Source organism: Oncorhynchus kisutch, linkage group LG16 (genome assembly GCF_002021735.2).
Source record: "Oncorhynchus kisutch isolate 150728-3 linkage group LG16, Okis_V2, whole genome shotgun sequence".
NCBI lineage: Eukaryota > Metazoa > Chordata > Actinopteri > Salmoniformes > Salmonidae > Oncorhynchus > Oncorhynchus kisutch.
The window spans coordinates 48741691-48754933 of record NC_034189.2 but is presented as its reverse complement, the minus strand read 5'-3'; the positions used below and the strand labels follow the sequence as shown (position 1 = coordinate 48754933).

General features: G+C 40.0%; 2 protein-coding genes across 3 annotated transcripts; both read right to left on the bottom strand.

The window, feature by feature from the left end:
- Positions 1–2032: 2032 nt before the first annotated feature.
- LOC116354018 (uncharacterized) lies at positions 2033–5066 on the bottom strand. 2 transcript variants are annotated; one of them, XM_031792749.1, is made up of 2 exons: positions 4567–5066; positions 2033–4230 (listed from the first exon to the last, which is right to left on the bottom strand). In XM_031792749.1, exons 1-2 carry the CDS (start codon positions 4829–4831, stop codon positions 2840–2842), a joined length of 1656 nt encoding a protein of 551 aa, XP_031648609.1. In that variant the 5' UTR covers positions 4832–5066; the 3' UTR covers positions 2033–2839. The 2 variants fall into 2 exon arrangements, with proteins under 2 accessions (XP_031648609.1, XP_031648610.1); XM_031792750.1 differs by having other exon boundaries at positions 4609–5066.
- Positions 2035–13005, bottom strand: LOC109880655 (uncharacterized). The gene is made up of 10 exons (XM_031792752.1): positions 12603–13005; positions 11048–11338; positions 8640–8903; positions 8414–8512; positions 8306–8326; positions 7079–7099; positions 6807–6839; positions 6688–6723; positions 6240–6293; positions 2035–6124 (listed from the first exon to the last, which is right to left on the bottom strand). Exons 1-9 carry the CDS (start codon positions 12658–12660, stop codon positions 6244–6246), a joined length of 873 nt encoding a protein of 290 aa, XP_031648612.1. The 5' UTR covers positions 12661–13005; the 3' UTR covers positions 2035–6124; positions 6240–6243.
- Positions 13006–13243: the final 238 nt, after the last annotated feature.

Sequence of the window (13243 nt, the reverse complement as noted above, 5' to 3'; positions counted from 1 at the left end):
GTTGTGTGAGTGGGCAGCACTTTGTGCTCTTTGGCAGGGCTTTACACACACACACACACACACAGACAGCATGTACTCACACACTTGGCACGCATGGTTCTGTGAGTGGGCAGCACTGTCAGGGCTTCAAGCACACACACACACACACACACACACAGCGCTTGTTTAAGGTCTTTCAGTCTTATCATCAAGTTATCTTTATTGTAGTCTCATCCACCAGCCGGCTCTCTCTTGCTCTCTGTCTGTCTCTCTCTCCCACGCTCTCTCTCTCTGTCTCTGTCTGTCTCTCTCTCTCTCTGTCTGTCTCTCTCTCCCACGCTCTCTCTGTTTCTGTCTGTCTCTCTGTCTCTGTCTCTCTCCAGTAATTCCAGCCTGGGGACGAGGTTATCTTTATTGTAACAGGGTCAGTGGAACTACGTACCATAAAAGTAGCCAACCTGCCGATCCTTCTGCCATAGTTATACATTAATAGAGACCATTACTACCAGGTCATAAACAATGTCACAGAAATGAAGGATATTCACCCTGAAGTCAGTTACCTTAGAACATTAGGTCAATGTGTGAGGCTGTGAAGCATACAGCATGTCAATGGGCTTGATCTTACAGTGTAACATGTGGTACAATAGTAGGCTATACTGTCTGTTGGACCAGAACTCATCTGGTATCTATTCATCTATTAACAAGTCCATATTACGTATTATTAGGCCTTCAAAGGAAAAACACTCAGTTGAATAACTGAGTCTGAGCTGTTTACAGTCAAGTAAGAGAGAGGGATCTGTTCCATTTAACAATGAATTCTACTCCGAAATGAACATTCCGTTAACCGAGATTCTGTCAGTTTGAAAAGATCACTATAAGGACTCTAACACTAGTCCTGCACAAATTGTGAAGGTTGGTTGTTCATCAACCTAGACAGGAAAGGTTCAGAAAAGCCTTGTTCTTTAGTCTAGGATGTCATAAACAAGTGGACTCTGGGACACTGTCGTTGAGCTTTGAAGGGCAAATGAGATGGGTAATCACTTGACAATGGTTAAAACTGAATAGGAGGTGTGGTGAAACCGAAGTTTCAGAAGATCAAGACATTTGTAGTTTATTCATCGATAGCCGAGGGCAGGAAACGGAACCTCAAGGTGAGTGTCATTCAAGGGTAGAGGCTTGAACAGGTGGGGCTCCAAACTCACATGCAGGCATTGTGGGTACACACACAAACAACTAGACATAATCTAACAGCACAAACTGGCCACAACGGTGTCCATAGTGCTTTTGGCTGTACATCCAGAAGGGGGCATCTGTGAGTAACTGAGTGCATCGAAAAACAACTCTGTAGTTACTACTGTAGATGGCCATGCTAGAAAGAACTAAAGTTACGATTTTGTCCGAACTAATGTGTAACTACGTACATTTTTGGTACTCGATTTAGTTAGGGTTAAGGTTTGGGTAATGGTTAAGGTTAGGGGGAGCGGTGAAATGGACTATGCGGTTGTACTGTGCCGTCGTTTCAAGCATGATCAGATAGTAACAACTAAGCCACACCCTTCCTCATTTTATGACGCAGTGATCGTGTGAGTTCACTAAGGGGTGCAATAGATACTTCTTTATTCAACTGTCACAAAGTGCACCACAGATAGAAAGAGCCAGATGTCCTACCGGATGTATAAATCTGAAGCGTCCATTTTGAACCTCCACTCACTCCGTTTTGTAGACTTGACCCTTCGCCAAAGCTTCAAATGTTTTTGTTGTTTAGGAATGCAAGGGCGAATTGAGTTATTGCCCCAAACACACTTTAGAGAAAAGGAATTTCCTAACGGAAATATGCAAATGCTTGCAAACACGTGCCAATATGATCTTGCTAGCTCGTGCCTGGATCAGCCCACCTCCTTGCTTGTTCTGTCCAATATGCTTAATTTGCTCACATTAGAAACGACACCGATGAGATATATTGAGTTAGTTGCCAGTATCTTTGGTATACCACGCAATGCCAGGTACAGTACAGGCCTGTAGGGTGTCTATGGTGTCAGGCACATTCAAATCATGAAAAATAAAACCACTGTTTTATTACTATTAAATTCTAAGTGTGACAGTTTTACAATTCTGTTAAAAAGACAGCCTTCACTCTCACAACATGTACAGAACTGAGGCCTTGGTCTCTGTAGAAATATATGCAAATGTTATATACATTCAACACAAAATCAACATTGGTTTAAGATGCAGGAAATAAACATGTAAAACGATAGGATATTTACATTCCAATTAGACAGCACTGGGTAAAAATGGACTTTACTATTATTGATTATGAGAAGTAAGGCAGTGATCTTGCAATCACATCACACAGTTTAAGATTGTCATTGTAAAGTTTGCTAGTACTGCAGTAAACATGTTCTCACATGGGTTAAGAAAGAACAGAGATATACACAGAGATACACACTGGCAGAGTAGAAGTGTGAGCAGGCTTTAAAGGCACATGGCTTAAGTTTGAGCAATTGCACTTTACCAACTGCATATTTCTATGTAAGCGCAAACTTTAAATTAAGTATTTTTGCAAACTATCGTATTTCATGTAACAACAGGTATGTTTATATGCATTCAATAATATGATTAGTGTTAATACTCTGATTAATATTATAGTTTGATTAAAACGTTTACATGCTTTGCGAGAAGAACGATTTCCTCTACAATCCGGTGGACAGGTTATATTCAGGCAACCTGAAAATCACCACTCAACATAAACGTTCTATCACATCGATCATATCATTTTTGGGAAGCCTATTTGATTCAGAGTTTGGACATACTATATAATGTTTGCATATGAAAACTATACATAATTTCAGATTTTCCAAACTCACTTCACCTGTGCCAGAAAAGGAGGTTCACGCTGCTCATGATAGCACATGTGCAGATCAAATACACCACTGGAAGTGAGATTAGGATGTTTACATGCCATTAATACACCACTGGAAGTGAGATTAGGATGTTTACATGCCATTAATACACCACTGGAAGTGAGATTAGGATGTTTACATGCCATTAATACACCACTGGAAGTGAGATTAGGATGTTTACATGCCATTAATACACCACTGGAAGTGAGATTAGGATGTTTACATGCCATTAATACACCACTGGAAGTGAGATTAGGATGTTTACATGCCATTAATACACCACTGGAAGTGAGATTAGGATGTTTACATGCCATTAATACACCACTGGAAGTGAGATTAGGATGTTTACATGACATTAATACACCACTGGAAGTGAGATTAGGATGTTTACATGCCATTAATACACAACTGGAAGTGAGATTAGGATGTTTACATACCATTAATACACAACTGGAAGTGAGATTAGGATGTTTACATGCCATTAATACACAACTGGAAGTGAGATTAGGATGTTTACATACCATTAATACACCACTGGAAGTGAGATTAGGATGTTTACATACCATTAATACACCACTGGAAGTGAGATTAGGATGTTTACATACCATTAATACACCACTGGAAGTGAGATTAGGATGTTTACATGCCATTAATACACCACTGGAAGTGAGATTAGGATGTTTACATGCCATTAATACACCACTGGAAGTGAGATTAGGATGTTTACATGCCATTAATACACCACTGGAAGTGAGATTAGGATGTTTACATGCCATTAATACACCACTGGAAGTGAGATTAGGATGTTTACATGACATTAATACACCACTGGAAGTGAGATTAGGATGTTTACATGCCATTAATACACCACTGGAAGTGAGATTAGGATGTTTACATGCCATTAATACACCACTGGAAGTGAGATTAGGATGTTTACATGCCATTAATACACCACTGGAAGTGAGATTAGGATGTTTACATGCCATTAATACACCACAGGAAGTGAGATTAGGATGTTTACATGACATTAATACACCACTGGAAGTGAGATTAGGATGTTTACATGCCATTAATACACAACTGGAAGTGAGATTAGGATGTTTACATACCATTAATACACAACTGGAAGTGAGATTAGGATGTTTACATGCCATTAATACACAACTGGAAGTGAGATTAAAGTGTTTACATGCCATTAATACACAACTGGAAGTGAGATTAAAGTGTTTACATGCCATTAATACACAACTGAAAGTGAGATTAGGATGTTTACATACCATTAATACACCACCGGAAGTGAGATTAGGATGTTTACATGCCATTAATACACCACTGGAAGTGAGATTAGGATGTTTACATACCATTAATACACAACTGGAAGTGAGATTAAAGTGTTTACATGCCATTAATACACAACTGGAAGTGAGATTATGATGTTTACATACCATTAATACACAACTGGAAGTGAGATTAGGATGTTTACATACCATTAATACACAACTGGAAGTGAGATTAGGATGTTTACATGCCATTAATACACCACTGGAAGTGAGATTATGATGTTTACATGCCATTAATACACAACTGGAAGTGAGATTAGGATGTTTACATACCATTAATACACAACTGGAAGTGAGATTAGGATGTTTACATGCCATTAATACACCACTGGAAGTGAGATTATGATGTTTACATGCCATTAATACACAACTGGAAGTGAGATTAGGATGTTTACATGCCATTAATACACCACTGGAAGTGAGATTAGGATGTTTACATGCCATTAATACACAACTGGGAGTGAGATTAGGATGTTTACATGCCATTAATACACAACTGGAAGTGAGATTAGGATGTTTACATGCCATTAATACACAACTGGAAGTGAGATTACGATGTTTACATGCCATTAAAACACCACTGGAAGTGAGATTACGATGTTTACATACCATTATAATTAGAAAGATTGCGGCATATGCTTTACTTCGCTTTTGACCTTACACCGATTAAGAAAATCAGAGTAAGGTGTTGATATGACTGATGCCAAACTCTGAGTATTAACCCTAATTAGCTAATATTGAAAAATTTGTGTGCATGTAAACATACTCAGTGTAGTAGTCATTGGTGTCATAGGTTTGTCTATGATCCTGAGAATTTGTAAGGTTTAGCAATTTACTTTGCAAATTGTTCTTTCCTGCAAAGCATGTACACTTTTTATATATATATATATATATATATAATTATTAATTTTTTAAACCCATTTTTCTCCCCAATTTCGTGATATACAATTGGTAATTACAGTCTTGTCTCCTCGCTGCAACTCCCGTACGGACTTGGGAGAGGCGAAGGTCGAGAGCCATGCGTCCTCCGAAACACGACCCAACCAACCCGCACTGCTTCTAGACACAATGCCCGCTTAACCCGGAAGCCAGCCACACCAATGTGTCAGAGGAAACACCGTACACCTGGCGACCGTGTCAGCATGCACTGGCCCCGCCCGCCACAGGAGTCGCTAGAGAGCGATGGGACAAGGACATCCCGGCCGGCCAAACCCTCCCCTAACCTAGACGACGCTGGGCCAATTGTGCACCGCCCCATGGGTCTCCCGGTCTCGGCCGGCTGCGACAGAGCCTGGACTCAAACCAGGATTTCTAGTGGCACAGCTAGCAACTGCAATGCAGTGCCTTAGACCACTGCGCAAATCGGGAGGCCCTAAGCATGTAAAACTTGTAGTGTACTCAAGGCTTAAAAGGGCTTCTGAAATTAGTAATTTCCACTTTGAAACTTCTGGCTTGATTTTCCTGTACAAAAAATATATATAGGGGCGGCAGGGTAGCCTAGTGGTTAGAGCGTTGGACTAGTAACCGGAAGGTTGCAAGTTCAAATCCCTGAGCTGACAAGGAACAAATCTGTCCTTCTGCCCCTGAACAGGCAGTTAACCCACTGTTCCTAGGCCGTCATTGAAAATAAGAATTTGTTCTTAACTGACTTGCCTAGTTAAATAAAATAAATATTAACCCCTACAAAATGTATTATAATCCATATAATTAAAAGTTCCTTTCTACAGGACTATTTTCCTGCAGTAACAAACTCAGCTAACCTCAAATTAAGATCCTACATCTGTAACTCAAATTGACCTCTATTTCTCAGATCGGGATGTAACATTATTTTTGTCATCCAGTGCTCGTTGTCTAGATGTTTGTTTCTCTTGATCCACAGTGATCCTCTGGCCCACAGATCCACAGCTAAAACACATCAGTAGGAACAAGAGGTCAACACACTGGTAGAGTTAGCCTAAATTGGTTCACAATTAAGAGAATGAGGTGGATGCAGTATATATTATTTTACAGTCAAACTTACCGTCCTACAATACCGAATCATCTTTATGATAATTTTCCCTCGCCAAGGCTTCCTCTGCAAAATAACAAACAAAATAGGATAGTTGGAGCGCTCGAAGTCCCATTGCCATCGCTAGATAGAGCTACCACCATATTGCTAACATCTAAATATAATACTGTTTATGCCATTACGCAAACTCATTTATCCAAAGTGACTTACTGTACAGTCATGCATGCATACATTTTTCATTTGGGTGGCCCAGGAGGTTAAAGTTATATTCCTAACTCCTATTTGGTCCCTTCAGATCAAACATAGAAGTGGAAGATGCTGGGCATCATGCCTTCCTTCCCCTGCCCCTCTTCAGCTGCGGTTGTGTTAACAGCAGAGTAGGAGACACCTGAGAGACATCTAATGATACTTCTGGTACTATTTCTGCATCATGCAGTCTAGAAGTAGCTCTATGACTTGCCTGTGGATGCAGAAACTCCATTTGATGTGTCAGTGGCTGAAGAGAGAGAGAAGAGAGAAGAGTTTAGTATAATCATACACAGATCCTGTTTGTTGTGGTCAAGTAAAGGAAACACTTACTAGGTCCCACTTCTCTCTGGTTTTTCCAGAATTCTAGTAATGGAAAACAGAGAAGAGATATTCAATTAGGTCAGTAATCTCAGCAGTGACTAATGCAAGTAGTACACATTTAACATGTTCATCTCCCTTCCACCGGAGCAAAGGGACATGATCGTGAGGAATCGTGATGGCAGCGAAAACAATTAATGGAATTTAAATGAACATTACTACAAAACAATGAATGGAACTTAAATGAACATTACTACAAATTAAACGTAATGCATGTTTCCTACCTCCTTTCCAAGGCATTGATTCTGAAAGAAAAAAGGAAAAAGGGATTAGTTTCATCAAATCACAACTATTACCCAGGATTACAGACAGACAGACAGACAGACAGACAGACAGACAGACAGACAGACAGACAGACAGACAGACAGACAGACAGACAGACAGACAGACAGACAGACAGACAGACAGACAGACAGACAGACAGACAGACAGACAGACAGACAGACAGACAGACAGACAGACAGACAGACAGACAGACAGACAGACAGACAGACAGACAGACAGACAGACAGACAGACAGACAGACAGACAGACAGACAGACAGACAGACAGACAGACAGACAGACAGACAGACAGACAGACAGACAGACAGACAGACAGACAGACAGACAGACAGACAGACAGACAGACAGACAGACAGACAGACAGACAGACAGACAGACAGACAGACAGACAGACAGACAGACAGACAGACAGACAGACAGACAGACAGACAGACAGACAGACAGACAGACAGACAGACAGACAGACAGACAGACAGACAGACAGACAGACAGACAGACAGACAGACAGACAGACAGACAGACAGACAGACAGACAGACAGACAGACAGACAGACAGACAGACAGACAGACAGACAGACAGACAGACAGACAGACAGACAGACAGACAAGACAGACAGACAGACAGACAGACAGACAGACAGACAGACAGACAGACAGACAGACAGACAGACAGACAGACAGACAGACAGACAGACAGACAGACAGACAGACAGACAGACGACAGACAGACAGACAGACAGACAGACAGACAGACAGACAGACAGACAGACAGACAGACAGACAGACAGACAGACAGACAGACAGACAGACAGACAGACAGACAGACAGACAGACAGACAGACAGACAGACAGACAGACAGACAGACAGACAGACAGACAGACAGACAGACAGACAGACAGACAGACAGACAGACAGACAGACAGACAGACAGACAGACAGACAGACAGACAGACAGACAGACAGACAGACAGACAGACAGACAGACAGACAGACAGACAGACAGACAGACAGACAGACAGACAGACAGACAGGACAGACAGACAGACAGACAGACAGACAGACAGACAGACAGACAGACAGACAGACAGACAGACAGACAGACAGACAGACAGACAGACAGACAGACAGACAGACAGACAGACAGACAGTACAGACAATCATCCTACCTTTCTCATAGATCCAAACTCCTATAGAAAAAGAAGAATACATTTACTTTGACAATCCACCTCATACATGTGTAAGTAAAATTTGCAATAAATATAATTTGTCCTTACCTGTTTTAGCTCTATGACCAAAAATGAACAATAGAACTCCAGCAACAGCAAGAACAAAGACAGAAATACCAATGAACCTGGCCTTGGTCAACCAGCCATCTGCAGTGAGGAAGGAATACATTTAATGTTAACATTTAGTAAAATATGACACAACTTTCCAGTCCAGATGTCCAGAATTGACAGGTGTAGCTGATTTTAGTGTTCACTCTTACGAGAGTCCTCTCACCTGAGCCTAACACCACTGGCTCGCTGACTTCACCTTCCCCAGCAGAGTTCTTCATCTTGCAGAAGTACGTGTAACTGTTGGTTGATTTGCCAGTGTCACTCTTATTGACATTAATCTGTTTGTCTAAGACCTCCCACGCCCTCGCTCCCACTTTCCAGCTGTAGGTGACTGGTTCAGCATCAGTGGTGTCGCCCTCACAGGTCAGAGTGCAGGAGGTTTTGTCTGGGTTACAGGAAGAAGTGATTGTGGGTTTGGGGACTGCCTCTGAAAATAGAGGAGATCAAGACAGAACAATGGTTTTATTGGGGGGGGGGGGGCTTGTACTCGCTGTTTCGTGCACTCCAGACACACATCCAAAATTGACACACCGCCATGTTTTCGTTACTTGTCAGGACTTTTTGGGGAGTAAAAATTCATTTTCATTCAAAATCCTTTAATTTCCTCACACCCTTAACCTTAGCCCGAAAACTGAACTAACTCCTAACCCTAATCATAACCCTAGCCCTAATCTTAACCCGAACTAACTCCTAACCCTAATCATAACCCTACCCCTAACCTTAAAGATGCACTCCAGGATCTTAAGCACACTGAAATTCAGAACATATACTACAAACTGGATTCGTAACATACAGTATCATACAAAATACAAAAACATTTATTATAATAATAAACAAATAAAAATGGCAAGATGTAACATATCATAGGAAATGGATGACGTAGTACCAAAAAAACGGGAGGACTTTTGGCACGCTTGCACCACATTCAAAACTACTGGCTGAAATTATACAAAAGTTTGAGAGTGCATCTTTCACCGTAACCCCAAACCCTAAACCTAAAATAGCATTTTTACTTTTCAGGACATGCTAAATGTCCTGACTTTCCAGAATCTTTCTTGTTTTCCTATCTCGTCAGAACATTCTGGTCAAGATTAGAGGTCGGCCGATTAATTAGGGCCGATTTCAAGTTTTCATAACAATCGGTAACCAGCCTTTTTGGATGCCGATTACATTGCAATCCACGAGGAAACTGCGTGGCAGGCTGACCACCTGTTACGCGAGTGCAACATCGAAAGGACCTTGTGGCAGCAAGGAGCCAAGGTAAGTTGTTAGCTAGCATTAAACTTATCTTATAAAAAACAATCAATCTTCACATAATCACTAGTTAACTACATATGGTTGATGATATTACTAGGTTAACTAGCTTGTCCTGCGTTGCATATAATTAATGCGGTGCCTGTTAATTCATTATCGAATCACAGCCTACTTCAACGTCGCCAAACGGGTGATGATTTAACAGAAGCACATTCGCGACAAATTTACCTAATCATAAACATCAATGTCTTTCTTAAAATCAATACACAGATGTATATTTTTTAAACCTGCATATTTAGTTAACAGAAATTCATGTTAGCAGGCAATATTAACTATGGAAATTGTGTCACTTCTCTTGCGTTCAGTGCAAGCAGAGTCAGGGTATATGCAGCAGTTTGGGCCGCCTGGTTCGTTGCAAACTGTGAACTAATTTGCCAGAATTGTACATAATTATGACATAACATTGTGGGTTGTGCAATGTAACAGCAATATTTAGACTTAGGGTTGCCACCTGTTCGATAAAATACGGAACGGTTCCATATTTCACTGAAAGAATAAACGTTTTGTTTTCGAAAAGATAGTTTCCGGATTTGACCATATTAATGACCAAAGGCTCGTATTTCTGAGTTTATTATATTATAATTAAGTCTAAGATTTGATAGAGCAGTCTGAGCGGTGGTAGGCAGCAGCAGGCTCGTAAACATTCATTCAAACAGCACTTTTTGCGTTTTGCAAGCAGCTCTTAGCAATGCTTGATCCACAGCGCTGTTTATGACTTCAAGCCTATCAACTCCTGAGATTAGGCTGGCAATACTATAGTGCCTATAAGAACATCCAATAGTCAAAGGTATATGAACTACAAATGGTATAGAGAGAAATAGTCCTTTAATAACAACAACCTAAAACTTCTTAACTGGGAATATTGAATAACTGGGAATATTGAACTATCAGCTTTCATATGTTCTCATGTTCTGAGCAAGGAACTTAAACGTTGTTTTTTACATGGCACATATTGCACTTTTACTTTCTTCTCCAACACTGTTTTTGCATTATTTAAACCAAATTTAACATGTTTCATTATTTATTTGAGATTAAATAGATTTTATTTAAGTATTATATTAAGTTAAAATAAAAGTGTTCAATGTTCATTCAGTATTGTTGTAATTGTCATTATTACAAATATATATATATATATTTTTAAATCAGGTGATTAATGGGTATCAGCTTTTTTTGGTCCTCCAATAATCGGTTGAAAAATCATAATCGGTCGACTTCTACTCAAGGTAGGAAAACAAGTCCACATACAGAAATACTTACTGATAACAAATAGTTTATATGTCTGGTCAAGCAGTTTGCTGTTGAATTCCACAGAATAATCTCCACTGTCTGTTTTCTTCAATCCACTGATTCTCAGCTCTCCAGTAGTCTGGTTCAGGGTTGTACGCTCTTTGAAGGCACCATAGATGTCCAGACCACCAAACGCCTGGTCCCACTCTGCCAGCTTGTTCTTCCCATGCTTCCATAGGATGCTTGTGATGGAGTCAGGCACTGTGGACTTGTCAGGCGTCAACACGAGCTCACCTCCCACTTTTCTGTAGAGCTGTTCACCTGGAAAACCAGACAATATGTCATACTTGTAACAGAATACCAAGGAGATGAACCAAGGAGATGTAGCCTATCCAGGTTAGGAGTCTGATAGCCTATATCTATCTACACATGTATACACAAGGCCTGCAGATTATTGTGGCCTTCTTATCCCATTGCATGAACATATTCCAACCATATTGTTCTGTTTTCTGCCATATATTTATAAATGAGAAAGAAGTTATACTTCATGAATAAACCCCTAGAATCTATTGACACACCGGTGCATCAATCTAAGTAACATAATAGAAATGAATCAAAATATGTCTGTTTAAGCTAGAGATATCTGTATGTGTCATACTTGAGTTAAAGTAAAGACACATTAACAGAAAATGACAAGCAAAAGTGAAAGTCACCCAGTAAAACACTATTTGAGTAAAAGTCTAAATGTAATTGGTTTGAAATATACTTAAGTATCAAAAGTAAAAATGATTTCAAATTCCTTATATTAAGCAAACCAGACGGCACTTCTTCTTTTTTTTTTAGATGCATGAATAGCCAGGGGCACACTCCAACATCAATTACAAATGAAGCATTTGTGTTTAGTGAGTCCGCCAGATCAGAGGCAGTAGGGATAACCAGGGATGTTCTCTTGATAAGTGTGTGAATTGCACCATTTTCCCGCCCTGCTAAGCATTCTAAATGTAATGAGTACTTTTGGGTGTCGTGGAAAATGTACAATATTTTCTTTAAGAATGTACTGAAGTAAAAGTAAAAGCTGTCAAAAGTATAAATAGTAAAGTAAAGTACAGATACCAAAAAAATAGTACTTTGGTTAGGCCTCTATGTAACCAGCTCACACTAAGTCTATCTGTCCCACTGGGCACACTGGTTGAATCAAAGTTGTTTCGACAGAACCAACGTGGAATAGACGTTGAAATGACGTATGTATCCAGTGGACGTAGTGGACGTAGCCGCCTACAGTAAAAGGTGCGGTCGTTTTTCTTATCGATAGGCCTAAAAACGCGTATTTATTACCACTTTCATGCGATTATGCTGGTGGTAGGTAGACTACTACACATTGTAAAAGCTTCAGTTCACTCCGACGGTCTCCATTTTTTAGGCTTGTGTTGCACATCGGTTGTTTTGGGTGTGGTTTGCTATTCTTGACCTTGTTTCTAAGAAGCACACAACAGCCTAAATGACTAACAAACTACAATTTGCGAATGGCTTCCCACCCATATCTGCTATCGAAAACCATGGATAATCCATGCGCAACAAAACCTACCTGAAACTGTGCAGAGTATTGCTTCCGCAAGAAAGACAGTCAGAAGTGAGATCGACATTTTCTTTGAAATCTCGTTGACAATTCGTCCGATCTATTAACACTGCTATTGAAGTAGCCTGGGTTACATTACGTGTTTCCCTTTCTGAGAAAGCCCCCTTTTCGTAGCCTATGAGGTGAAAGTCAACTTCCTACTAGAGAACTTCTTGATAATTAAATTGCACTGTCGTGTGGCTAAGCATTTGTTGGCTAATGGCTACAATTTTCAACTATATATATTTTAAATAGTTACAATTTAGATGGTTAAAATGTAACCTAGATTACGGGCTACGTACATTTCTTAATTGTTACAATGTAGCCCCTAGAGAGAATATCCACCCTTCTCTCGAATAGTCTCTTCCTAGTAGTGTATTACTATTTGGTGCCTCCTACGGGATGGCAATGGCATGGCATTGTATATTTCTTTCAACAATCAGGTTAGAAAAAAATTAAACCTTATCACTTTCAGAGGTCATAATAATAAAATACAATATAGAACTCAAGTCCTTCACTGAAACAATCAAAATATCAAACACCTCAAATTAACAAAGGTTTGGCAGATAGATTCAAGTGCATTTGCTTTGCAGCAATATTATGAAGTGTGA